This window comes from Mobula birostris, chromosome 9 (genome assembly GCF_030028105.1).
Source record: "Mobula birostris isolate sMobBir1 chromosome 9, sMobBir1.hap1, whole genome shotgun sequence".
In the NCBI taxonomy this organism is placed as follows: Eukaryota; Metazoa; Chordata; class Chondrichthyes; order Myliobatiformes; family Myliobatidae; genus Mobula; species Mobula birostris.
This window is the reverse complement of record NC_092378.1, coordinates 62,838,142-62,864,751: the sequence shown is the minus strand read 5'-3', so window position 1 is coordinate 62,864,751 and position 26,610 is coordinate 62,838,142. Positions and strand designations below refer to the sequence as shown.

The 26,610-nt window shown below is 43.9% G+C and overlaps 1 protein-coding gene across 1 annotated transcript in view; it reads right to left on the bottom strand.

Annotated features, from left to right (window-relative positions):
* stab2 (stabilin 2) overlaps nt 1-26,610 on the bottom strand; it is a 197,289-nt gene that overhangs the window by 65,808 nt on the left and 104,871 nt on the right. The window contains exons 34-45 of the mRNA XM_072269443.1: nt 25,369-25,500; nt 23,131-23,259; nt 19,627-19,683; nt 19,431-19,526; nt 17,541-17,736; nt 10,906-11,001; nt 8,754-8,799; nt 8,578-8,651; nt 4,237-4,362; nt 2,854-2,927; nt 701-772; nt 41-160 (exon numbers count right to left, since the gene is read on the bottom strand). Of these exons, the coding sequence (XP_072125544.1) occupies nt 41-160; nt 701-772; nt 2,854-2,927; nt 4,237-4,362; nt 8,578-8,651; nt 8,754-8,799; nt 10,906-11,001; nt 17,541-17,736; nt 19,431-19,526; nt 19,627-19,683; nt 23,131-23,259; nt 25,369-25,500 (1,218 nt within the window). The remainder of the gene's footprint in view (nt 1-40; nt 161-700; nt 773-2,853; nt 2,928-4,236; nt 4,363-8,577; nt 8,652-8,753; nt 8,800-10,905; nt 11,002-17,540; nt 17,737-19,430; nt 19,527-19,626; nt 19,684-23,130; nt 23,260-25,368; nt 25,501-26,610) is intronic.

Sequence of the window (26,610 nt, the reverse complement as noted above, 5' to 3'; positions counted from 1 at the left end):
TTCTAAATTGAGCAATTAATGTCACCATCACTGAACACACCTTGTATATGGTTCCTTTGCATGTTATTCCATCGCCAACATAAGTTGTGAAACAACTACATGATCGCTCGTTTGGTCCCGTGTGATTACATTTGGCAAATGCACTGCAACCTCCATTGTCCTGAAATAAGAGTCACAGAGTCATAGATACAGCACAGAAGCAGGCCCTTCAGCCCATCTAGTCCATGCCAATCTATTATTCTGCTTAGTCCCATCGACCTGCACCTGGGCTATATCCCTCGGTACCCCTTCCACTCATGTACCTATCCAAAATTCTCATAAGTGTTGCTATTGAGGCTGCAACCATCACTTTTGCTGGCAGCTTGTTCCACGCTCTCACCACCCTCTGCGTGAAGGTATTCCCCCTCAGGTTACTCTTAAACATTCCAGTTTTCCCCCTTAACTCATAACCTCTAGTTCTAGACTCACCAAACCGCAGTGGAAGATTCTTGCTTGCGTTTAGACCGATATACTTTTTGTCAAATCTCCCCCATTCTCCTACACTCCGGGGAATAAAGTTCTAATTCATCCTTTCCCTCAAATCCTGGCATCATTCTTGTAAATTAATGGATCAAAAATACTCACTCATTGTTCTAAGCTTCTGGCCGATTAGTAACTCAGGTTACTTTAAGGCACAATAAGCACCGACACTCATACTCACCACCCAGCAAGGATTAATTGGTTTGCATGTCTTCCCATCACCTTCATAGTTAAGTAAACAATTGCACACTGCCTAACAACACCAATTAGAAAGAATCAGTCAAAAAGTCATAAGTAAAAATAAACAAGGTTAATAATTATGGAACAAAAATTAAGTAAATAAGTACAGTAAAAGTCTGTTAGTCTACCATACATACCAACCAGCAAAACTGTAATCACAATAGCAACACTGTCACAATTCTGATCACTTTGCACTAAAATGGACTTTTCATGATTGAATTGTTTCATTCTTGTAAAAATGTGTATGATATGTATTTAATTTATTTTTTTCTTGTGAATGCTGCAAATAAGTTTTTCATTGCACCTGTACGCATATGTACTTGTGCAGATGACAATAACCCAACTTTGACTCCATGGAGCCAGGCCATTTTCTAGATTCAAAATAATATTACAAAATGTTTTAATCGACTTTAATTTAGATGTTACATATAAAAAATACACTTTCCAGTGTACACATGTAGGTTTAAAGGGAGCACAAGATAGCAAGACAGCAATAAGATCCAAGGTGGTATGAAAAACAGAACCAGGTGAATTTGAAGGGATGTGAAGGGATTTGATTGGATGTGGCCACACATTTTAATTCTACGTCCCATTCCCATTCTGATATGTCTATCCACGGCCTCCTCTACTGTCAAGATGAAGCCACACTCAGGTTGGAGGAACAACACCTTATATTCCGTCTGGGTAGCCTCCAACCTGATGGCATGAACATTAAATTCTCTAACTTCTGTTAATGCCCCACCTCTCCATCATACCCCATCCCTTATTTATTTATTAAGTATTTTTTTTTCTTTTCCATTTTTTCCTCTCTTTTTTTCTCCCTCTGTCCCTCTCACTATACTCCTTGCCCATTCTCTGGGCTTCCCCCCCCTTTTCTTTCTTCCCGGGCCTCCTGTCCCATGATCCTCTCATATCCCTTTTGCCAATCACCTGTCCAGCTCTTGGCTCCATCCTTCCCCCTCCTGTCTTCTCCTATCATTTCGGATCTCCCCCTCCCCCTCCCCCTCCCACTTTCAAATCTCTTACTAACTCTTCTTTCAGTTAGTCCTGACGAAGGGTCTTGGCCCGAAACGTCGACTGTACCGCTTCCTAGAGATGCTGCCTGGCCTGCTGCGTTCACCAGCAACTTTTATGTGTGTGTTGCTTGAATTTGAAGGGAACAGGAAACAGGACCCTGGTGATGGAAAGGAAGTGCAGGAACTGGAGATCCAGTGAGTCAGAGAGAAGATGGTAATCAGCACTCAGTGATCCAGAGGACCGAACGGCAGGACTTCCCAATACACAGATGGTGGCTTTTCAAAGTTCAAACTTCAAAATACATTTATTATCAAAGAATGTACTGTACATGTCAGCAATTACCACCCTGTGATTCATTTACTTGCAGAATGGTGAAATAGAAACAATGAAAAACTATACAAAGACAAGCAACCACTATGTAAAATAAAACAACTGTACAAATACAAAAATAATTAATAAACAAGCAATCAAATAAACAAATAAATAATACTGATAACACGAGTTGTAGAGTCCTTGAAAGTGAGTCCATAGGTTGTGTTGAGTGATCAGTTTAGAGCTGTAGTGAGTGAAGTTACCCACATTGGTTAAGGAGCCTGTTGGTTGGAGGGTAAAAGCTGTCCCTGAACCTGTTAGTGAAGGTCCTGATGCTCTTACCGCCTCCCTGATCGAGCGCGCAGTGAGGAGAGGGCATGGCCTGGATGGTGGGGGTCCTTGATGATCGCTACTGCTTTTTGTGGCATTGCTGATTGTGGTGGTAGCAAGCGTAGGTTTAAATGTAAATGGTTGGTGGTCTAGATGAGAGATGAAGAAAGCACCTTTTTCTACCCAAGGACTGGCCAGAGAGAGGATCTCACTGCCTGAGAGAGTGGTGGAGGCAAAAACCCTCAGCACACTTTAAAATGTCTGGATGAGCCGTAACCTACAACCTGCTTAAAAGGATCCATCTGATTGGACATTTCCAACTGGCATGGTCAAATACAAATGGAGGATTGACAAAACACATGGCGCAGAATGAGTTAGCCTTTGTATGTGACAATTGGATGTGAACTGGGTGCATGAGGAGTTAATTTGACCTACCTGGTTTGGCCCAGTTTGCGTGCATTCAGCATTGGCATGACATCCTCCATTACCCTCCAGGCAAGGGTTGATTTCTTAGAGAACACAAAGGAACATATGGAAACCTTGTATTAGCTTGTAATCTGAAATTTATTGGAACTGTCATCGCCGATTAAATGAACACTTGTACCTCATTCACACTTTAGTTATTGACCAGCCATTTCTAACCATAAATATTGACCATTGATAAACTGTGATTTTTAAATTCCTTATTTGCATGATCAATCACCATTCATAATAAAGGTGTTAAAAGTCAATAGAAACTATAAGTTAACAAATGAAGCTACTTTGTGGTTAGCAAAGTAATTGTTCCCTAGTTGGTGCGTGTGTGTGCCTTGCATCCTTTGATTACATCCTTATCTTGTCTCAGTTTGCCAGTGTCTCCAATCCCTTGCAATACAAACAGAAGCTCAAAGAGACCTTTCTTCAATGGCCTCTCTTGCCTGGGCAGACTGCACACTATCTAAACTATCCTTGCCTGGACATTACCTTAACCCTTGCCTTGCTGCAGCTTCCAGAGTCAATAGCATTGCAATTATGTTACTGACTTAGCAGTCTAGAGGTCCTGGATTCACGGTCTAAAGGCATGAGGTAAAATCCCTGTGTAACAGCTTGGGGTTTTAAATTGAATAATACAAAAATAAAAAGCTCTGTCCACAAGCTACCAGCATGTTATCTAAAGAAATACATTTGCTTTCCTTTTCTTGTCTGATCTCCAGAATTGGAGGTCTGGTCATGGGAACCGACCATAGACGCACAGAGTGAAAGGGTACGATCGGCGGGAACCTGGTGTGTGTGTCCGCCCTTGCCTGGGTGCCGGGTTCACTGCGGAAGAACGGTTGTATTCGGAATGGAGGGGTCACAGTCAGTGACCACAGAAGACATAAAAAAGGGTCTGCCCGAAAGCCAATTGCGAAGAACTTCAAAGGCCTGTTTGAATCAAAATTTGCATTCTCTCTCTCTCTCCAACGACACAACAGCGATTACTGCGAACTGTACTAAGCTGAACTGAACTCTGCGTCACTTGAGACTGATCATTTTACCCCCTAGACTGCGATAGAGCTTGGTTGATTCCTATTACCCTAGTTCTGTGTACATGTGTGTTTTATCATTGTTAACCTGTTGCATTTATATCCTTACGATTAGAGTACTGTGTTACTTATTTCTTTAATAAAACTTTATTAGTTTCTGTTAAACCAGACTCCAACGAAGTGGTCCATTTCTGCTGGTTTGGTAACCCAGTTACGGGGTACGTAACAGTACTAATTAAAATGCAGAGTAGGCTGGTGTTCTTAGAATGATTACATGAACCGAAGGTATTTTTAGATAATGTACTGTTCTTACCAATACAAACGAGTCCATCACCAGTGTATCCTGCCTGGCAGATGCACTGTCTTTGTCCTGGGACGGTCTTCTTGCAGTCTGCATTTTTTGAGCAGCCCCCATTGTCTGCTTCACAGGCGTCCACAGCTATAGTAAACGGGTCAGAGATTTCATTGTAACTTTAACTGATGATGACCAGGGAAGGTTGTTAATTATTAGCTACACCTCGAAGTTCAAAGTACATTTATTGCCAAAGTATGCATACATTATAGAACTTCGAGATTCATCTCCTTACAGGCAGCCACGAAACAAAGAAACCCAAAAGAACCGGAAAAAACCCGTCAAACACCCAATCTGCAGAGGAGAAAATAAAACAAATTGTGCAAACAATGAAAGTAAGCAAATAGCATTCAGAGCAAAAATGAGTCCGTCAACTCAAAGCCTGGAACAGCCGGATCAGACCTCAGTTCAACACAGAGCCAGCTAATCATCGTGGAGCCCTCAGACACGGAGCCCAGAGCAGCCAAAGCAGGCCACAACTTCAGCCTCAGTTCAGTGCAGAACCAAGAAAACGTTGCAGAACAGTGAGCAGAACCAGCCTGACCCTTGCCTTTTGTCCTGACACCCTGCCTTTGCAATCCATCTGGCCAGGTGATTAAATCATCCAAACCTCAGGTGGTTCTTTGCATTAGGAGCTGGGCCCTGTCAGATCAATAGGCTCCGGGCTGGACCCCGCTGCCACATTTCCACCCGTACCAGATCCGTCCAAGTTGGCCTGGGGCTCAGATTGAGCAAGCCTCTCTCTCTGTTTAGGTGGACGGGCTTCAAATCTGCCTTCAGTTGCTCTGCTCTAATCACCTCGACTTTGCCTTGAATATGACTAACCGCAGAGTTGGATTTTTTGACAAAGTTAACTGGTCAATTTGTGCATATTAATCTAATCTTTATACTCATTTTAAAAAATCATAATACTCACTAAAAAAAAGTTTCATCATCATCATGTGTCGTAATGCATGACATGGGTGATCATGGTCTCTCCATGACCATGATTGTTCGTGACAAATTTTTCTATAGAAGTGGTTTGCCATTGCTCTCTTCTGGGCAGTGTCTTAACAAGCCGGGTGACCCCAGCCATTATCAATACTCTTCAGAGATTGTCTGCCCGGTGTCTGCGGTCACACAACCAGGACTAGTGACATGCACCGGCTGATCATCCACCACCTGCTCCCACGGCTTCACGTGACCCTGATCGGGGGGCTAAACAGGTGCTACGCCTTGCCCAAGGGTGACCTACAGACTAGTGGAGGGAAGGAGCACCTTGCACCTCCATTGGTAGAGACGCATCTCCACCTGCCACCCAAAAAAAATCTTTATGCTCAATGAAAAAGAACTATGCAAGGTGGTAAGAGGCTCAGATCGAGTGGATAGTGAGAGACTTCTTTCCCAAGGTGGATATGGCTGAAACAAGGGGACTATTTTAAGGTGATTGGAGAAAAGCATAGGGAGGATGGCAGAGGTCAGTTCTTTACACAGAGAGAGGTGGGTGTGTGGAATACCCTGCCAGGCTGGCGGTAGAGACAGATACATTCGGGACATTTAAGAAACTCTTACATAGACACATAGATGAAAGGAAAATGATAGGCTATGTAGAAGGGAAGGGCTAGACTGATCTTAGAGTAGGTTAAAGGATCAGTACAACATCATGGGCTGAAGGGCCTGGGCTGTGCTGTTCTATGTTCTCCACAGGGATATACCATACAGTGCAAAAGTCTTTTAGGCACATACACAGGGTCCTGAGGAAGGGTCTCGGCCCGAAACGTCGACTGAACCTCTTCCTATAGATGCTGCCTGGCCTGCTGCGTTCACCAGCAACTTTGACGTGTGTTGCTTGAATTTCCAGCAGCTGCAGAATTCCTCATGTAGGCACATATATATAGTTAGGGCGTTTTCTATATTGTTTCCTGCGTGAGTTCATTTTGATTTGATTTGAAGCACACCGTGGAAAGATACTCATCTCCATCCTCTTGTTATTTGCCCTTGAAACAGCAGTATTTGTGATACTGCTGTTAATATTGGTAACGGATTAGTGGGTACAATACTGTGCAAAAGTCTTAGGCACACTGGCTACGTACGTATATGTGCCTAAGACTTTTGCACAGCACTGTCAAAGATAGCTTAAATATCGACCTTGGTATTGTTTATTTATATTACTGCCAAAGTAGTACTTTGACAAAACTTGCAATTGTTAGTGCTAATAAAAAAATAACAGCGTGAACTGATTGTTTTCAGATCAATTAAATGAACGGAGAATATGCTTACATTATCCCAGGATAATGGTTACGTTGGTGAGTCTGCTATAAAACTCTAACTTACCAGGGGAAGCAGTGTCCTTATATCATAACTCACCTTACTGGATCGGAAGTCATTTGGTATGGGGCAGGAATTTTACTGATTGGAAATGCATGCATATTTGAGGATTAATTTAACACTAGACCAACAGGCTGTATTTTTTTCTTTCGTGCAGTTATAGAGGGGAGGCATAGAGGTTTTGTTGGCTGCTCACTGCGCAGAACCTACTCTCTCATTGGCATTACGGGGGTGCAAAGAAAAGAGCCATCAGAACTGTCACAGAGGCTGCTGAACAAGCCTCCTGATGGCATTGGATCAAGAAACGTGACTTGTGGATCAATGCCATTGGGATCTGCCCTGACTAGGGCATCTGGGTGAGGGTGTCTGATGTTGAAAGACCCAAGGCGCGTGATGACCCCAGGTTACGTCACTGACGTTGTGTCCCAGTGCATCCTAGGATGTATCTCAGCATTGTCTTTAATATGCAAACCCAGGAAAATAAGGTACGGTACATCAGTATTTGAGCTGGATGTCAGCGTTTGCCAGTGCAACACCACCAGGACATGATTAAATCAAGCAAACGGATGTACCTTTACATTGTAAACTGTAGTGCCTCCTGGGGCAGCACAGTGATGGTCTCCATTGGTTGGGGTCGACCATGGCTGTTGTGTCCTAGCTGCACAAGCCAGGCCAGTACGATGCGGAGAGCAAGCTGGTTGCCCATGTAGCAGGCTCCCCCTCACCAAGCAGCTGATGAATCCAAAGGAATGGCGGAGACCCATACAGTTCAGCACTAGCAGCGTCGCAGGAGTTGCCAGTCTGCGTTGCACTCAGCGTAGGACTGCCTTAGCGACTCCAGCTCTGGATTTTTCCCGAAGCCTTCCCCATGAGTGGGGATAACCGCGAGGCCGCGGAGGCTTGAGATGAGCTGCCAACCACAGCCAACAAGCCCCATCTGCCCAAAGCGACTGGTTTTTAAGGTGCCAGTGATCCACCTTTGCCCCTTCTCCGGTCAGTAAAGATGTTTCAGTCGGGCTCAGTAGCTGAGCCATGTGTGAAGGCCTGAAACTGGACTTGGTTGTCAGAGGCTATTTGAGGTGCACACCACTGGGAACATTTAATAGGCAATAGGAGCTTATTCCTACTACACTCCTTAAGGAACCAGGCACAGTGGTGTAGCTGTTAGATAAGGGGCCCATAACTGTTCACAAATGTGTGGCCTGGCCAATCTTATAAGGCCTCAGCAATACTTCCTTGGCTTTATACCTTAGTGCATTAAACAAAGCAAATATTAAGCAAAGCACTCTCCCTTCTCCCCTTATTCCTTCGCTGTCTCTCTCTTCCCAATCCTCCTCAGATGGTCCTCCCATTTTTGTCTCCTTTTCCACAAACCCCACTTCTAGATGGCCACTGCCCATCCTTGACTCTCTCCCCCCTCATCCTCTGGTTCTATCCACTCACTACGCACACAGTTCATCTATAAACTTTACCCTTCTATCCCGCCCGACTTTCTTATCTGGATCTTATTGCCCCTGCCAATCACCTCTCCCCCAACAGTTCCCATTCTCACCAGTACCCTGCTCTATATTCCTGCTCACCTCCCTTCAGCAGTCGTCTGCAACCTTCAAGTTGCCCTCCTGCCTATCTGCCCCTCACTTCTCTTTGCCTCCCATCTCCACTCTCCCCCATCCCTGACCTGGCACTACTTACTTGTCACCCTTCACCCTCCTCCATCCACCAATCACCCCACTCTCCTGTCTCACCACTCCCTCTGTCCTCCTTACACCTGCCATCTCCCCTCTCCGCTCCTGATGCAAGGTTTCAGCCCGAAATGGTAACATTTCCTTTCCTCCCGCAGATGCTGCTCGACCCACTAAGTTCCTCCAGCAGACCGTTTGTCGCTCCAGATTCCAGCATCTGCAGTCCCTTGTGACTCCAGATGTTGCACTTGCTAGGGGCAAAGCAGTCATTTAAAACCATCTGAAAGGTTGCAAGCTTAGTATCAAAGCTTACCTTCACAGAATGTGCCGTTGCCTTTGAAGCCAACTGTGCATTTGCAGTATGAGGAGCCAGACGCAGTCAGGCAACTGTGCAAAAAAACAAAAATTCAGTGAATGTAAAAGAAGCTCAGCGAATCATAAAATCATTCACTAAAAACTGCTCTGGAACAGGCGGAAGGAGCCACGTACTTGGCACTTGAATAACACGTGTTGTTGCACAGGTCGTCGGTAATCACTGTAAAATAAAAATACACATTGCAGATGTTAATCTGATTGTTTTTCCAGTTTACCTCATGATGAGTCATAGTAATCTCGGTTTAGGGACATGGAGAAAATGCTGCCAATATCGAAGGAGTCTAGGACCAAAGGGTCCAAACTCAGAACAGAAGGATGTCCTTTCAGAACAGAGATAAGGAATTTCTTTAAACAAATGGTGGTGAATGTGTGGAATTCACTGCCATGGACAGCTGCGGAGGTCAAGTCACTGAGTGTATTTAAAGTTGATAGGTTGATAGGTTCTTGATTAGTCTGGGTGTTAAAAGTTACCGGGAGAAGGCAGGAGAAAGGGATTGAGAGAGATAATAAATCGGTCATGATGGAATGGCGGAGCAAATAAAAGAGAGATGATAGCTCTGGGTCTATACTCACTGGGATTTAGAAGAATGAAGCGGGATCTCATTGAAACCTTTTGAATGTTGAAAGGCCTAGTCAGAGTAGATGTTGACAGGATGTTTCCCATGGTGGGGGAGTATAGGACAAGAGGGAACAGCCTCAGGATAGAGGGGCGGCCATTTAAAACAGATGCGGAGAAATTTCTTTAGCCAGAGGGTGGTGAATTTGTGAATGTATTACCACAGGCAGCTGCGGAGGCCAGGTCAATGGGTCTGTTTAAGGCAGAGATTGATAGGTTCTTGATTGGACACAATATCAAAGATTATGGGGAGAAGATTGGGGAGTGGGGCTGAGGCGGGGAAAAAAGGATCAGTTAAAAAGTTAAAGTCTGCTCCGAGCCTTGTGGCCCAGCAGGCTGTTGCTTATGCTGGTTTCCGTGGTGTGAAGCGACTGAGAGTACGAGACCCCCCCCCCCATATAGGACGCCAGTCTATTGCGAGGTTATCCCCCAGCATTTTGCCGGTACCCATTTTCAGCTGGGTGGACTGGAGTGTGTGGTTAAGTGCCTTGCTCAAAGACACAAGACTCTGCCTTGGCCGAGACTCAAACCCACGACCTTCAGACCGTGAGCCCATCGCCCTAACCACTTGGCCATGCGCCACACGAGAAAAGGATCAGCCTTGATTAAATGGCAGAGCAGACTTGATGGGCCACATGGCCTAATTCTGCCCTATGGCTTATGGTCTTATGGAAAAGGAGAGGGGGGAGCGGGGGAGAAATACCATAAATTGGAGAAATCAATATTCATGCCACCAGGCTGGAGGCTACCCAGATGGAGTATGGTATTCCTCTTGAGAAGTACTAAAATGAAGACTTGTCTGAACTGCAGTTGCTAACATTAAACCTAACTGGAAATGTAAACACTTCCTTGGATAAGGTGACCCTTTTCTCAATGGTTTGCATGTGAATATTTTTCATTAGGAAGCAGGCCAAATTTGGAGTATTGTGTGCAGTTCTGGTCACTGCAATATCAATAAGATTGAAAGAGTGCAGAGAAAATTTACAAGGATGTTCCCAGGACTTGAGGACCTGAATTATAAGGAAAAGTTGAATAGGTTATTCCCTAACTCCAAGTGGTGGACAGCTGAGATAATCTCATCATTTCCCACGTCAAGTTGTCCTAGACCATCAAATAGGACCTCCTCTCATTCTTCCCCGGAATAAGTCTAGTCAAATATCATTTGTGTAGCATCCACAGCAGATACGGGTAAGCAGACCAAGATTATACACAGCACTCCTGTTGTTAGCAATTACTAAATAATTCAAGTAAGTTTTCCTTACATTTGCATCTATCTTGTGGGCTGCCCCCAACACAGGACGTGTTGGTTGTTAACACAAGCGACGCATTACAAGCGATGCATTTCACCGCATGTTTCGATATACAAGAATCGGAATCTGATGCTTACAAATATATAGAGGCCATCGGCCCTGTGGATCAATGCTGGCTCCTGGGAAGAAATCCCATTAGTTTCAACCCTGCTTGGCAGGCTAGTGTTGCAGTTGGCGCATCACTATAACAGCTTTACACTAACCACTGTGTCACCTTAAAGCTTGAATGATTTCATGTGCCAGCATTTTCATGAAAATTATCTTTACCCCTAACTGGTAAGAATGTACTCATATAGTCTTTTTATCTCCTGTGGATGAATGGTAATGAATCCAAACTTACCTGTTTCACAGTGGACTCCTCTCCATCCAAGTTCACATTCACAGCTACCGTCTCCATTGATTCCTTCGCTGCATTTACCGTGGACACATTTGCACTCTAGAAAATCATTGACACCATTGGTTATTCTTGAATAAGTGAGAGAGAACATTCCGAAACACAGCAGAGGCACAGGAGAGACTGCAATCAACACAGACAAAATGCTGGAGGAGTTCAGCAGGTCAGTCAGTGTCAACGGAGGAAAATGTAGGTTGATATTTCGGGCTGACACCCTTCATCAGGACTGGAAAGGAACGGGGCAGAAGCCAGAATAAAAAGTTAAGCATCAGCACTCTGGGGGTCCATCCCACAGTTGGCCACTAGAAGCCATCAGTGGGCTCCTGGTTTCTACACAATCTAGCCTTGCTGTGTTACTTGTATGGTAATTGACTACACGGGTGCCTCGTTATTTTGAGTATTAAAGCTGGGTGAATTATGCTGCTCTTCACCCGGTCTTTGAGCCAACACGTGAGGGTGTGCCTGTCTTGCAGTTCAACACTGAGTTTCTTCTGAGTGTTTTTTTTACCCTTGCCTAGCTATTTTTTTATATACTGGACTAGTTTTATTTTGGTTTCAGTCTGTTGTGTTTTTTGGAAATATTTGCCTGCTCCTTTTTGATTCCTGTTTTTGTTATATTGAAGCACTGCCTGATTTGGATTATTGCCTTGGTTTTGGAACTGTGCTGGAAAGGCAAAATATCCAGTAAAGTACCGTAATGAATATTCATTCCAGCCTCCTGTGTGATTTGTGCACCAGTGTTCATTTCTCTCTCAGCCCCTTGGGTACCATGGTAGAGTTCTGGACTGCCATGCCAGAGAGACCTGGGTTCAAGCCCAGACAGGCCTGACATTAGTGGAGGGGAAGGAGGGATGGGGAAGAAATTACTAAAAGTTAGAGAAATCAATATTCATGCCATTGGGTTGGAGGCTACCTAGAGGTATTTAACCTTTCTTACTCCACTCCCTGTCAGCTCCTGAAGTTCAGTTCCTTAAATATGAATTAATCTGAAGTCTGGGAGAGAAATATATAGCGCAGCTGATGCTGTGTTATACTTTTAAAGTAGTGAAATACATGTTATATTTCAGGCCAAAACATTTCACCAGGATTGCCCGAAAAGTAATCCACTCACTTCCCTCCATAGATGCTGTAGACGCTCCATAGGTAATTACTCAAATATTTTTGAGGTTGCCTCATTAAGGGAAGGATGTGGAGGAATGAGACTGGGAGAGGGTGCAGAAGGGGTTTATCAGGATGCTGCATGGGTTAGAGGGCATATTCTAAAAGGAGAGTTTGTATAAATAAGGGTTGTTTTCTCTGGAGTGGTGTAGGTTGAGAGGAGACTTGAGGTTTATAAAATTATGCAAGGTGTAGATAGAAAACTGGCATCTTCCCACCCCCACCCCGGGTCAAAATGTCCAATACGAGAGAATGTTCAGTTAAGATAAGAAGGGTTACTTCAAAGATGATGCCTGCAATTTTTTGAAAGCACAGAGAGGTGGGTGCCTGGAATGTGTTGTCAGGGTTGTTGGAGGTAAATACAATAGAGGGCATTTTAGATATTCTTAGATAGGCACATGAGCATCCAGAGAATGGAGGATATGGACATTGTGTCGGCAGAAGAGATTAGTTGGGCAATTAATTATTAGTTTAGTACAACATCATAGGCTATTGGGCCATTTCCTGCGCAGTATGGTTCTATGTTTTAAGATTTGCATTGATAGCTGATAGGAAATTCATTATCTTAATACTTCTATTTTCTATCAACATAGTTCCTTATAGCTTCAAGGAGCACTGTTGCAGGAGAACAGCATCGATCATCAGGAACCCTAACCATCCTGGCATACTGTCTTCTGAGTGCTGTCGTCAGGCATGAGGTACAGGAGCCTCAAGTTCCACACCATCAGGTTCAGGAACAGTTATCACCCCTCAACCAGCAGGAATGAGGTACAGGAGCCTCAGGTTCCACACCACCAGGTTCAGGAACAGTTATTACCGCTCAACTATCAGGCTCTTGAACTAGAGACGTTAACTTCACTCACCTCAACACTGAACTGATTCTTCACTTTTAAGGACTCTAGAACTCATTTTCTCAATGTGTATTGCTTATCTATTTATTATATTGTTCTTTTTTTGTATTCGCAGTTTGTTGACTTTTACACATTGGTTGAATATCCATCTTTGTGTTTTTCATTGATTCTCTTGTGTTTCTTTGTATTTACTCTGAATGTCCACAAGAAAATGAATCTCAGGGTATTATATATGGTATCATATATTGATAATAAATTGACTCTAACTTTTTGAACTTTGAACTTTATTTTCCTGTTAGTATTCTGTATTTCTGACCTTCCTATATGGAATCTTCAATTGGGACAACCTGTTCCATTGAACTAAGGCCCTGTTTGTCTCCTCAGGTGGGTGTGAAAGTCTTAGAATGGGAGCAATTTTCCTCTGTTTGCTGCACTACAAATATTTCAACTTTTACGTAGTGAAAAAAAAATCTTTGTTCCCAGAGTGGACATTGTCTACCAGTCTGACTGGAATTTGTTTCTGTTTTGTTTGGCTTCTCCAATGGGAATTTGGAGTCAACCATTAGTTTTCAAGACAGAGTCACAGGGTAATACAACTTGGAAGTAGGCCCTTTGGACCAACTCATTCATGCCAACCAAAATGTCCATTTGTGCTAGTCTTATATCCCTGCATTTGGCCCTCAGTACCTTTCCTATCCATGAAACTGTCCAAGTATAAGAACATAAGAAATAGGAGCAGGAGTAGGCCATCCTGCCTGTAGAGCCTGCTCTGCCATTCAATAAGATCATGGCAGATCTGGCCATGGACTCATCTCCACCTACCTACCTTTTCCCCATAACCCTTAATTCCCCTACTATGCAAACATCTATCCAACCTTGTCTTAAATATATTTACTGAGGTAGCCTCCACTGCTTCATTGGGCAGAGAATTCCACAAATTCACCAGTCTCTGGGAAAAGCATTTCCTCCTCATCATCCTAAATCTACTCCCCTGAATCTTGAGGCTATGTCTCCTAGATCTAGTCTCACCTACCGGTGGAAACAACTTTCCTCTACCTTATCTATCCCTTTCTGCATTTTATATGTTTCTATAAGATCTCCTCTCATTCTTCTGATTTCCAGGGAGTACAGTCCCAGGCGACTCAATCTCTCCTCACAGTCTAAACCCCTCATTTCTGGAATCAACCTGGTGAACCTCCTCTGCACCACCTCCAAAGCCAGTATATCCTTCCTCAGGTAAGGAGACCTGAACTGCATGCAGTACTCCTGGTGTGACCTCACCAGTACCCTGTACAGTTGCAGTATAACCTCCCTGCTCTTAAATTCAATCCCTTTAGCAACGAAGGCCAACATTCCATTTGCTTTCTTGATAGCCTGTTGCCCCTGCAAACCAACCTTTTGTGATTCATGCACAAGTCCCTCTGCACAGCAGCATGCTGCAATATCTTACCATTTAAATAATAATCCGCTCTTTCATTTTTCCTTCCAAGGTGGATGACCTCGCATTTACCAACATTGTACTCTATCTGCCAGACCCTTACCCACTCACTTAACCTATCTATGTCTCCCTGCAGACTCTTTGCATCTTCTGCACAATTTGCTTTTCTACTCAATTTAGTATCATCAGCAAACTTAGGTACACTACACTTCATCCCCTCTTCCAGATCGTTAATGTATATCGTGAACAGTTGCGGACCCAGCGCTGACCTGCGCGGCAGATTGCTCATTACTGATTGCCAACACCCATGTATCCCAACTCGCTGCTTTCTATTAGTTAACCAGTCCTCTATCCTTGCTAATACATCATCCCCAACTCTATGCATTCTTATTTTGTGGATAAGTCTTTTATGCAGCACCTTATCAAACACCTTCTGGAAATCTGAAAAACGTCCATCTGTTCCCCTCTATACACTGCACTTGTTAAATTCTCAAAAGAACTCTGGTAAGTTTGTCTTCCTATCTTTTTAACATCAATCATTGTTGTACCTGTGTCAACCACTTCCACTGGCTGCTTGTTCCATATATGAACCACACTCTGCATTGAGTTCCTTTTAAAACTTTCCCCACTCTAACTTTACCACTAGTTTTTGGTTCCCCATTCCTAGGGTGACCACCCCAGCTATGCTTCTCAAAATTTTATACACCTCTATAACGTCACTCCTCAGGCTCAGGGACTAGAGTCCTTGCCTGCCCAAATCTCCCCATAACTTAGGCCCTGGAATTCTGGCAATAGTCTTGTAAATCTTTGACGTCTTTTGTACTCTCCAGGAAGCATGGAGGTGCCAGGTTAGGTAGAAGATCCCAGGTTCTCTCTTTTGGGATTTCATAATTGCCTGGCCTGGTCCAACCACACGGATGTCAGGACCAAGAAAGTTCATCATGCTTCTACTTTCAGATTCACCTTTTTCTATCACTTGTTAATCAAACACACAGTACAGTGAAATGTATCCTTCGCGTTGGCAACCAGCACACCTAAGGATGTGCTGGGGCAGCCCACAAGTGTTGCACACACATTCCAGCGCCAACACAGTGTGCTTACAATGTTTTACAGAATAGCACAAGCAGCAGCAGCAACAACAAGATGGCACAAGATGACGATAGCAAAACGAACCCCTTTCCCATCCCTCCCATTTACCCAACCCCTCGCACAGTTAGGTCTCCAATCCCTCTTGCATTGGGCAGAAGATACAAGAGTCTTTGAGTTATAGAACACTACAGATCAGAAAAGGGCTCTTCAGCCCATCTATACTGTCCTGATAAGGCTGAAAACATACTGCCAGGGCAGGCTCAAGGACAGCTTCTATCCCAGAATTAACAGATCCTTGAATGGACTCTTGTATGATAAGATGGACCCTTGGCCTCACAATCTACCTCGTTATTGTATATCTGCTCTACATTTGTATAGTAGTTTTTGCATTTTATTCTGGATTGTTATTGTTTTACCTTGTTATTGTGCTATCTGAATGCATTATGTAATAATTTGATCCGTACGAACTGTATGCAAGACAAGTTTTCCATTGTATCTCAGTACACATGACAATAATAAACCAAAACCAATAATAATTTGAAAGGTTTTAAGATTTTCTGACATTAGATCCCCAAAAGAACAGATTTATTAAATTTAATTTATAACATCTCCCAGTGAGATTTAAACTCATGACTTTGTAACAATATAGACCACACTAGAATTTCGGTGGCTCTCTGCTTAAGTGATTAATAGGCTGTGCAGCATTTTATGAGATCATGAACAGTTTTCCGTAAAGCAACATGTGCAAGCTGTGGCAATAAATAAAGCTTGAAGTAGGAGGATTTCCTCTGACTCCAAGTGATAGTGACATTTGCCCATCACATCGGATTTCCTTGATTGCTTTTAGAACAGATTTATAATCTGTAGGGGCAGGGGAACGCACATTTCATGCTTGATCTACAATACTTTTTTATGGGCAAGGCTGACCCTTCTTGCCCATCCTTCATCACACTTGATGAGGAGGTGGTGGTAAGCCACCTTATTGAAGTCTAGGTGCATTCGCGGTGCTGTTGGGGAGGGAGTGACTGTGAAGGAGTGGAGATGGATTTCCAAGTCAAGGTGATATGTAACCATCACTGTAGAGAATTGCACACTCAGCCTGCTCTATCGTGGGCACTGGCCTCCCCAGCATCGAGAGCATCTTCAAAAGGCGGCATCCATCACTTATAATCCTGGGGTTTTCTTGCACAGTAGTCTTAAGAATTTATGGGGAATGGTGCATGATGCACCTTCAATTATTCCAAAAGACTGAAATAGGGTAAATACTGAAAGGCTTTTATTCGCAGTGAAATATGACTTCCAGCATGCTGAGTGTCTGCCCCTGGACTGAGGGGGAGGAGCAGGGCGAAATCGCCTTTATTCAGGGCTCTGTGGGAGGAGCCTCAGGGGCAGTCAGCAGAGGGGCGTGTCCAGACAGGTAACCCAGTTACAACCTATATATATGGTTTACCACAGTGCGAAAATTTAAAAAAATCCAGTGACATGGCTGTTCTGCGGACAAAAATGCCTTGTTAATATGAGAGGTCAGAGGGGAATGGCTAGACTGGTTCAAGCTGACAGTAACTTGGACCACGATAGTGTAGCGGTTAGCGTGACGCTATTACAGCTCCGGCGTTCCGGAGCTTGGAGTTCCGTTCTGATGCTAATCTGTAAGGAGTCTCTGTATGAGGGTATTACATAGTATAATATGAGGGTATTCTCCGGGTCTTCCTAATTCCACCCTCCCCGCAGCAATCCAAAGATGTTTGAGTTAGTTATAAGTGTTAATTGTGGTTGTGGAGTTGCAGGGGCAGATTGGCTCGAAGGGCCAGAAGGGCCTAATCTGTGCTGTATTGCTGAATAATTACGTGTTACAACAGTGATAGGCAGAAGAGCTTCTCTGAACACACAACACATCAAACTTTGAAGAGGATGAGCTACAGCAGCAGAAGGCCTTGAACAGGTGACTCAGTGGCCTCTTTATTAGATACAAGAGCCAAGGAATAAAGCGGCCACTGAGCGCATAAACCTCACGATCAGTTCGCTGAGGTAGTCAGGGTACATACCTTGATCACAGTGTATTCCGTACATCCCCTTAACACAGGTCTCACAGGCTGTACCTGTAAAACCCTCCTGACACTTGCAGATCCCTGTGCCGTTGACACCGTCCTGGCAAAATCCGTTCCCAAGGCACCAGTTTCCAATCTTCCCCGGGCATGCTTGGCATTGCTTCCCAAAGTAGCCGGAGCAGCAGTCTCGGGTCTGAAATGAAGTTAGAAGCAATGGTGTGGTTTATAATACTAGTTCCAGGGTCTGCCCAATGCCAAATGCGACACTTAAACAGTGTTTAGCGTGAGGGACGACTGACAGAGTGCAGGCTAGCTCAAGCCTTCTCTAGGACACTGCCTCTGGACTCCTGTATCAAGTCCATGCTGATACAGAATCTCCAACTTCTTTGTAATAGGAGAAAAAGAAAGGCAAGTTGTTGGTTTCAAGTTATTTCACTTTATTGTTTTTAACTACCCTAAATTTTTAATTAAGTTTTAATTTTTTTTGTTTTTTTTAAATTGCGGGACCACATTACCTGTAGATTACATAGAATTAAGTGAATTTTTATTGATATACTGTGAAGACCATTCCGACATGTATCAGCTCTTTGTATGGAGGTTCAATTGCACCGGATTGCAAGAGGCTGTGGAAGGCTGTAAACTCAGCCAGCTCCATTATGGCCACACGCCCAACACGCTGGAGGAACTCAGCAGGTTGGGCAGCATCCGTGGAAACAAACAGTCAGCATTTCAGGACTGACGAAGGGTCTCGGCCCGAAGCATTGACTGTTTGTTTCCACGGATGCTGCCCGACCGGCTGAGTTCCTCCAGCGTGTTGTGCGTGTTGCTTTGACCCCGGCATCTGCAGAGTATTTTGTGTTTTCCATTATGGCCACAATCCTCTCCACTATCGGGACCATTTTCAAGTGATGATGCACCAAGAGGGCAGCATCCATCATTAAAGACCCTCGCCATTTGGGACATACCTTCTTCTAGTTACTACCATCAGAGAGAAGGTACAGTAGCCTGAAGACCCACAGTCAACGTTTCAAAAATCAGCTTCTTTCCCTCCACCACCAGATTTCTGAAAAGGTCCATGAACCTGTGAACCTTTTATTTTTACCTCTTTAATTATTTTGTAATTTATAGTGATTTTATGTCTTTGCGCTAGACTGTTGCCACAAAACAACAAAAAAAATTTCATGGCATATAAACAAAATAACCTGACTTTGATTCTCATGAGCTTCTATATTTTATATTAATTTTTAAAAAGGATTTTAAAATATGAGGGAATAAAACAATAAAAAATCACTTGCAGCTTTTGCAAGGACAGGGCTGGGGTGAGGGTTTTGCTGGCTGTGGAAGCTCATAGGGTTTTTATTAGAGGCAGATCTTCCTTCCCGTGTTGCTGAAGTCCCTGTCAATGGACTAGGTACCCTTCATAATAAGTCATAGATTAATACAGGCTATTTGGCCTAACTAGTCCATGCTAACCACAGCATCCTCCCTACCAGTTCGGTCCATAACCCTCCAGGACCCTCCCCTCCATGTACCTATTCCCGTGCCTCTTAAGTGTTGCAATTGTACCTGCCTCAACTGCTTCCTCTGGAATCAAGTGGGATTTCAGCTTCCTTCCCCTTCCTTTCTAGTCCTAATAAAGGGCCTCGGCCTGAAACGCTGGTTCTTTATGCCTCTCCATAGGTACTACCTGTGCTGCTGAGTTCCTCGGTATTTTGTGTGTGTTGATCTGAATATTCAACATCTGCAGTAACCCTTGTGCTTGGACTTGTAGATCAAGGTTTTGCACAATGGATTATGTCAACCGTGATGGTTGTCAGTGACATACCGTACATTTTACCATGAACTATATCCCATTTTTACCTTATATCAGATATGAATTTTACTTACAATCACAGTTTTCACACAGGTTGATACACATCCAAGGTAGAGTAACCTCTTCCCTTGTAGATATGTTACAAGGATACAGCTCTTCCTTTTCCCTGTCTGAGGAAAGAAAAATAAAAAGATAAAAATAAAACAAAATTCTGCACCAAAGCTGAGGAATATTTTCCATCATATTCTGACAAGGAAAATCCGTTCTTACCATAGGGGTTAATCCAGCAGGACAGTTTGATTTTTGCTGACAATTAATGCACCTGCCCTTTAGGAAAGAACAAATATTCAAGTTTATTGTCAATCATCTATACATTTTGTATACAGCTAAATGAAACAACGTTCCTCTGGGGCCAAGGTGGAAAACACAGTTCAATTAGTTACGATCCAACACATACAATCTCAAAATAACATTAGCATAAGTCCCTGAGAGGCATAGCTTGAAGATTGACCGGCTGACATAAAGTGCGAGGTGCATGCTTATGTTAGGCAGTATAATGTTACTGGCTCTATTATAATAAACAAACAGTTGTATAAATATGTGAAACAGCAGCAATGAAAGATGAGAAGTGACCAGAGCAGGATGAGAGTGTGCCAATGATTTAGGGAATGGGGAGGAGACAGCAAGACATTCAGACAGAGTGTACATGTGTGCTTGGCACCAGCAGGGTATTAAGTCTAACAGCCTGGAGAAAGAAGCTGTTATCCATCCTGACTCTTCTTGTCCTTATGCTGCAGTACCCTCTGTCTGACAGGAGAATGAAAGGGATGTTGGGAAGGATTTGAGGGGCCTTTGACAAGGTTGTAGATAGTTATACATGAGAGCTTTGTGAGTTCCGTGCAGCCTCTTACGAATAAACTCTTCTCAGGCTTCCAACCAGGTACAGGAATCAATTATAACTGATGTTTCAATGATAAACTCTGCCACCTTCATCACGGATGACACCTGGGCATGTCTAGCCCGGTAGTATATATACCCTTGTCGTTCGTCCCTCCTGATTAGTTAGTCCTCATCTAATCAGGTTTTCCCTGTCCCACCTTGTTTACCATCGAATTCCAGTTCTTACCTAGAGCGAGTCATTTGTCTTTGTTAAAATTCTTTTTCTCTAGTTTTATTTAAATGGCTTCCTTCACCAGGCTGTCCCAAAACCTATTGGTGTGGCACAGTAGTTTTGTGCAGTTGAAGTCAACCTTATGGATTTTGCGAATGTAATGTTCTGCTACTGCCAAATGGATACACCTCCTGTGCTTCTTGATGCATGTTTCCACCATGCATCCTGTCTTTGCATTCACAGGGAATCCCGTATGCACCAGCTATCCTGAGTCCCAGGTCAGTTTTCACCTGCACAGCCTGTGATTTGAGCTTCCTTATGGGTTTGCGGATGGTGTACCCGAGAGGAGTTTATTTGTTATATATGCTGGGAAAGCACTAGATCCTTTTTGTGTAGCCTATTAGTTGCTTTTCTAAACCCACTGGAGTTTTTATGTTTCCTTTGGCAACATTTATACATAACTCTTTCGGCACATTCATGTCAGAAGTTTTCAATTGTTAGTGTTAATGAGGCGATGGAATTTCAGCAGTCCATTGAACTCAGATCTCTCAATATTTGTTTTCTTTGACCGAACCTTGATATTGGATTTCATTGATACTGATGGCTTAACTTCAGATGGTTGTAAATTCAGCCAGCTCCATCACAGATACAAGCCTCATCACTATCTGATGCACTATCAATTACTCCAAAAGACTGGAAGTGGAGTAAATACTGAAAGGCTTTTATTAACAGTAAAATGGTTCCATGTCCATGCTGTATGTCTGTCCTGGGCTGAGGGAGGAGCAGTGACACAATCACCTTTATTCAGGGGTCTGTGGGAGGAGCCGCAGGAGCAGTCAGCAGAGGGGCGTGTCCAGACATGTCCAGACAAGTAACCCAGTTACAACCTTATACATGGTTTACCACACTATCAAGGACATCTTCCAAAAGCACTGCCTCAAGAAGGCAGCATCCGTCAGTAAAGACCCTCACAATCCAGGACATGCACTCTTCTCACTACCATTGGGGGGGGGGGAGTACAAGAGTCTGAAGACCCATACTCAATGTTTTAGGAACTGCTTCTTCCCCTCTGCCATCAGATTCCGGAACAGACAATGAACACTACCTCACTATTCCTTTTCCACACTATTTATTTACTTGTTTTTATTGTCATTTATAGTAATTTGTTATGGCTGCACTGTACTGCTGCCACAAAACAACAAATTTCACAACTAATAATATACTCGATTCTGATTGTGAACTTCCTGAAGTATGCTAGGCAACTTCTTGAAAAGCATAACAGTTCCACTTTGTCAGCATGCCGGGCTATGTTAACTCAGTTTAATTTGTTAGATGGATATGAGATATCCCATGACATAATTGCAAGAAAAGCACAGGACTTCTCCCTGGTATTCTTGGTACCATTTGGCACTTTGGGACCAGTGAGAATTTGGCTATTCTCACATCATTCTTAGCACAAGCCTGTGACCACTACATTGCCTTCATTAAAGCGCTTGATATATTTCAGAAGTTCTCTGTTACAGTTATGGAGACAGAGTAATGCAGCATGCAAACAGGCCCTTTGGCCCAGCCTCTCCATGCTGACCAAGATACCAACTTAAGCTGATGCAATTTCATCCAAGCCTTATACAGTAAAGATAAGGTCTCATATAATTTATTCACAGAGGTCCCCCAAACACTGCTGTTACATGTGTGGAAGGGGCTGATAGTTGTGTAAGGAAATAGTTGTTATATGTGTAACACAATGTGGAAGTTTGTAAGAAAAAAAGGTCTGGGATGTGGGAATATTTTGGAAAAGGACAAGGGAACCAGTCCATGTTTTGGTCACTTGGTGTGATATCAGTCTACAGCCTTGAGAGTAGATCATAGTGAAATACGTGCTTGCCTGGGAAAGTATAGAGTAAGGGATCTTGAAGGGTATTGGAAAGGGACAACTTCTTTGTGTGAGTGGCAATCTTCTCTTAGGCTGGTTCATGACTAGTGCTAAGAGCTGGAGAAAGAGCCAAGGACACTGAAGGGGGAGGAGCAGAAAGGGGGATGGGAAGGGGGGAAAGTGGGAGGAAAAGGGAGAGAGGAAGAGTGGAAGAGAAAAGGAAAGGGGAGACTGAGGGAAAGTGGGGGAGAGAGGTGGAGGGAGAGGGGATAAGAGAGACAGAGAGAGAAAAAATGGAAAAGCTGTTGGATACTTGAGGTTCCCTCCAGCAGTATATTATGTGACATAGTTTAGTGATTGCGTGATATTTTATTTATCACTCTTCTTTCTTTCTGTATTTTATGCATTATATAACTCTAATAAAGTAATTTCTCATAACCTTTAACAGGTGTATTGTGCCTTGTTTGTTTACAAATACGTCTTGCTACTGAATTAGGAAAGAATAAGGAACGAATGTTAATATTTTTTCATTACAAGTTGTCAGGTTAGTGAATCAGCGTAGTTCAATAACTTGGGACTGCAAGTTACTGAGGATCAGGGAAATGAGTCTCCCAATATCATGATCCCTGCTCCCTCTTGCACTTGCAGTGGTGAGGGGGATGCTTGCAGACCCTGTGCAAGATCTAGATGCCGTGTTCAGAGCTACAAGTAGTTCCTTCACGTCTAGAGACTGGAGCACAACTGCATTCGGAGCAACGAGTAGTTCCTTCAAATCATTTTGAACTCTTACCGGTAACACAGTGGTTTCATTGGTATCACATCGATTTTTCTGGATCTCCAGAACCTTTGTCAGTCCGTGGATCATTCCTTTGTCTGTTTCCACATTGGTAAAGTTGACTGGTGCGTCATTCACAAAGAGCTACGAGTTATAGGGTCACAGAGAGATACAGTGCTGAGAGAGTTCGTACTGATCATTAACCGACCATCTCACTCGCATCCTGTATTCATTTCTTTTTACTCTCCCACCCCCCTCCCTCACCCAATCCTACCCAGTCACCTACACATTAGGGACAAGTTGCTGTGCTCAATTAAGCTACCATCCATCAACTCCTCCACATAGCAAGGTGCATGTAAGTTCCTTCTCTCAGAGTCATGAACCTGGAGAATTCTCTGCCCCTGAGGGTGGTGGAGGCAAGATCATTAGGTATATTTAAGGTGGGGACAGTTAAATCTTTGGAAGCGCAGAGGAATTGAGGTTGATGGGGAAATTGGCACAGAAGGGGAATTATGACCAGTGTAGATCATACTGAACGATAGGGCAGACTTGAGGGGACGAGTGGCCTACTCCCGCAAATATTTTCACATTCGAGTGGACTTTATTAATTAAATAATCTGGAATCAGAGGCAGCAATCATGACTATAAGACCCCACTTGGTTTCACAACTGCGCTTCAGGAAAAAGTTTTTAAACCACTCGGTTTGGCCAAACGTAGGATGCCACGGTAGCGTAGTGGTTAGCACAACGCTTTCCAGTGCCAGCTGTAAAGTCGGGGTTCAATTCCCATCCCGCTGTCTGTAACGAGGTTGTACATTCTCCTCATGACCGCGTGGACTTCATCCAGTTTTCTTGCAAATTCCAAACACATACAGGTTAGGGTTAGTGAGTTGTTGTCCTCGTCATTCGGTCGCATCTGGAATTTCCAGTTGGTGGACGATTTCTCTCCACGCCTCTCTGACGTGTTGGGAAATCATGTTCGTGGCAAGTTACAGCAGTGGTTTGCCTTTGCCTTCTGCCCGGTGAGTTTAAAGAAATCACCACCTCTTGCAGTGAATGACCAGGACATCTAAGTGCCTTGTCGTGCTCTTAGTGCTCCACAAACGCCTGCTGGCCTGCCTTCTTGACTGTGGGACCACTGATTGGTCTCTTTCGCTCAATCCGCCATGGCCAGACTTCACACACTGGGATAGGCAGATTCCCTATCTCACCGAGGGTCAAAGACCCGTCGGCTACCCTCACCTGGTCTGGCCCGTCTGCCGAGTCGGTTTACCGGGGTGTGGCCGCTGTGCGTGTTACAGCTACTTGGAGCCACAGGTGAGAGCTGAGCGCCAGGTGGGGACCAAAGGTGGACGAGCTGCCCTGAAAAAGGCACGGCAGGCCCCCCACCAGAGGTGCTGCCCCTCCCTAGTCACCCCATACACCCCAGTGAGTTTTGGGCACACTATATTGGTGCTGAAGGCGTGGTGACACCCTCGGACTGTGTTGATCGCTGAAGCAAGCAACGCATTTCACCGTATATTTCAATGTTTCGATGTACTTGTGACAAATAAAGCTATCTTTAATCTTCAGTATGTGGGTATATTCTTAATATTATGGAGCAAACCTGTACAATCTTAATAAATTGTCTGTTGTTGGTGAGGAGGGAGCAGACAAGCTTCTGCTTGTCACACCATTCCTTCTATTAGCAAAACTATGCCAGCCAGTGACGTAACTGGTCTGTGTAATTGCTCTTCATGGCTAGCTGCAAGTCCCCAGATGTTCCACACTGTCTACTAGCTTACTAAATCCAAACCCAGTGCTTTGGTCAGTTTGTTTTCAATCTTTCTTTTGATTTATGGATGCACTTTGTTTAAATTGAAAAACAAGTTTATTTGTCACCTGTACATCGAAACATACACTTGCGTCACGTCAATCAGTGAGGTTTGTGGGGGGCAGCCCGCAAGTGTTGCTATGCTTCTGGTGCCAACAAAGCATGCCCACAGCTCATTAACCCAAACCCGTGTGTTGTTGGACTGTGGGAGGATACCGGAGCACTCAAAAGCAACCCATGCGGTCACAGGAGAATATACAAACTCCTTACAGACAGTGCTGGGAATTGACTCTGATCTTACAGCTGAAGCCTTAAAGCGCTCTCTTGTCTTTATCTGAAGCCCTGTTTTAACCTCCAGTTATCTCCATTCATGATGTCTGCTATCTGTCAACATTGTATACCATAGGATGGACTGTTGTACACACGGTGTATATACTGTACCTGGCCATTTCTTCGAAAGAAACCAACTTGAAATGAAAATCCGAGCATAGTCTCTCGGTGCATCCCATTGTGCATATCACTCTGCGTCAGTTTCTGAGCCAGAATGACGTGGTATTTGAGTAAATCTTCATCCTGTTAGAAAGATCAGGAGGTAATATTCTCTATATCCTTTAATAATCCTTAGGTTAGCAATGCTGACACATGGAGAGAAGCTTACATTCATTACAGCTTGGAAGAATGAGACGGGACCTCTTAGAAACCTACGCAACTTTGATGTGTGTTGCTTGAATTTCCAGCATCTGTAAAATTCCTCGTGTTAGCGTTTTTAAAATTCACTACCGCGAAGCCTCTTCCGGTGATGCCTACACTGAAGAAGTTTAAATCTTCTCTTCGACGGGAGTTCAGTGAAAGCATCTCTCACTGCTCCCCATCTGTAATTTCTTCGGCTCTTCAACTTTTCGACCACATTTTGACTCCTCTCATACTCCTTTTGCCAATCACCTGTCCAGCTCTTGGCTCCATCCCTCCCCCTCATGTCTTCTCCTATCATTTCGGATCTCCCCCTCCCTCTCCCACTTTTAAATCTCTTACTAGCTCTTCTTTCAGTTAGTCCTGACGAAGGGTCTCGGCCTGAAACGTCGACTGTACCTCTTCCTAGAGATGCTGCCTGGCCTGCTGCGTTCACCAGCAACTTTGATGTGTGTTGCTTGAATTTCCAACATCTGCAGAATTCCTCATGTTTGAAACTTTACCAGAACTGGACAGATTAGATGTTAGAAAGATTTGGCTTGGCACAGCTCATACACTATCTATAAATTTGCTGATGACATAACTGTTGTTGACAGAATCTCATCTAGAAACATAGAAAACCTATGGCACAATACAGGCCCTTCAGCCCACAATGTTGTGCCGAATATATACATACTTTAGAAATTAACTAGGGTTACCCATAACTCTCTATTTTTCTGAGCTCCATGTACCTATCCAGGAGTCTCTTAAAAGACCCGATCGTATTCGCCTCCACCACCGTTGCTGGCAGCCCATTCTAAGCACCCACCATTCTTTACGTAAAAAAACTAACCCCTGACATCCCCTCTGTACCAATGTCCGAGCACCTTAAAACTGTGCCCTCTCATGTTAGCCATTTCAGCCCTGGGAAAAAGCCTCTGACTATCCGCACGATCAATGCCTCTCATCACCTTATACACCTCTATCAGGTCACCTCTCAACCTCCATCACTCC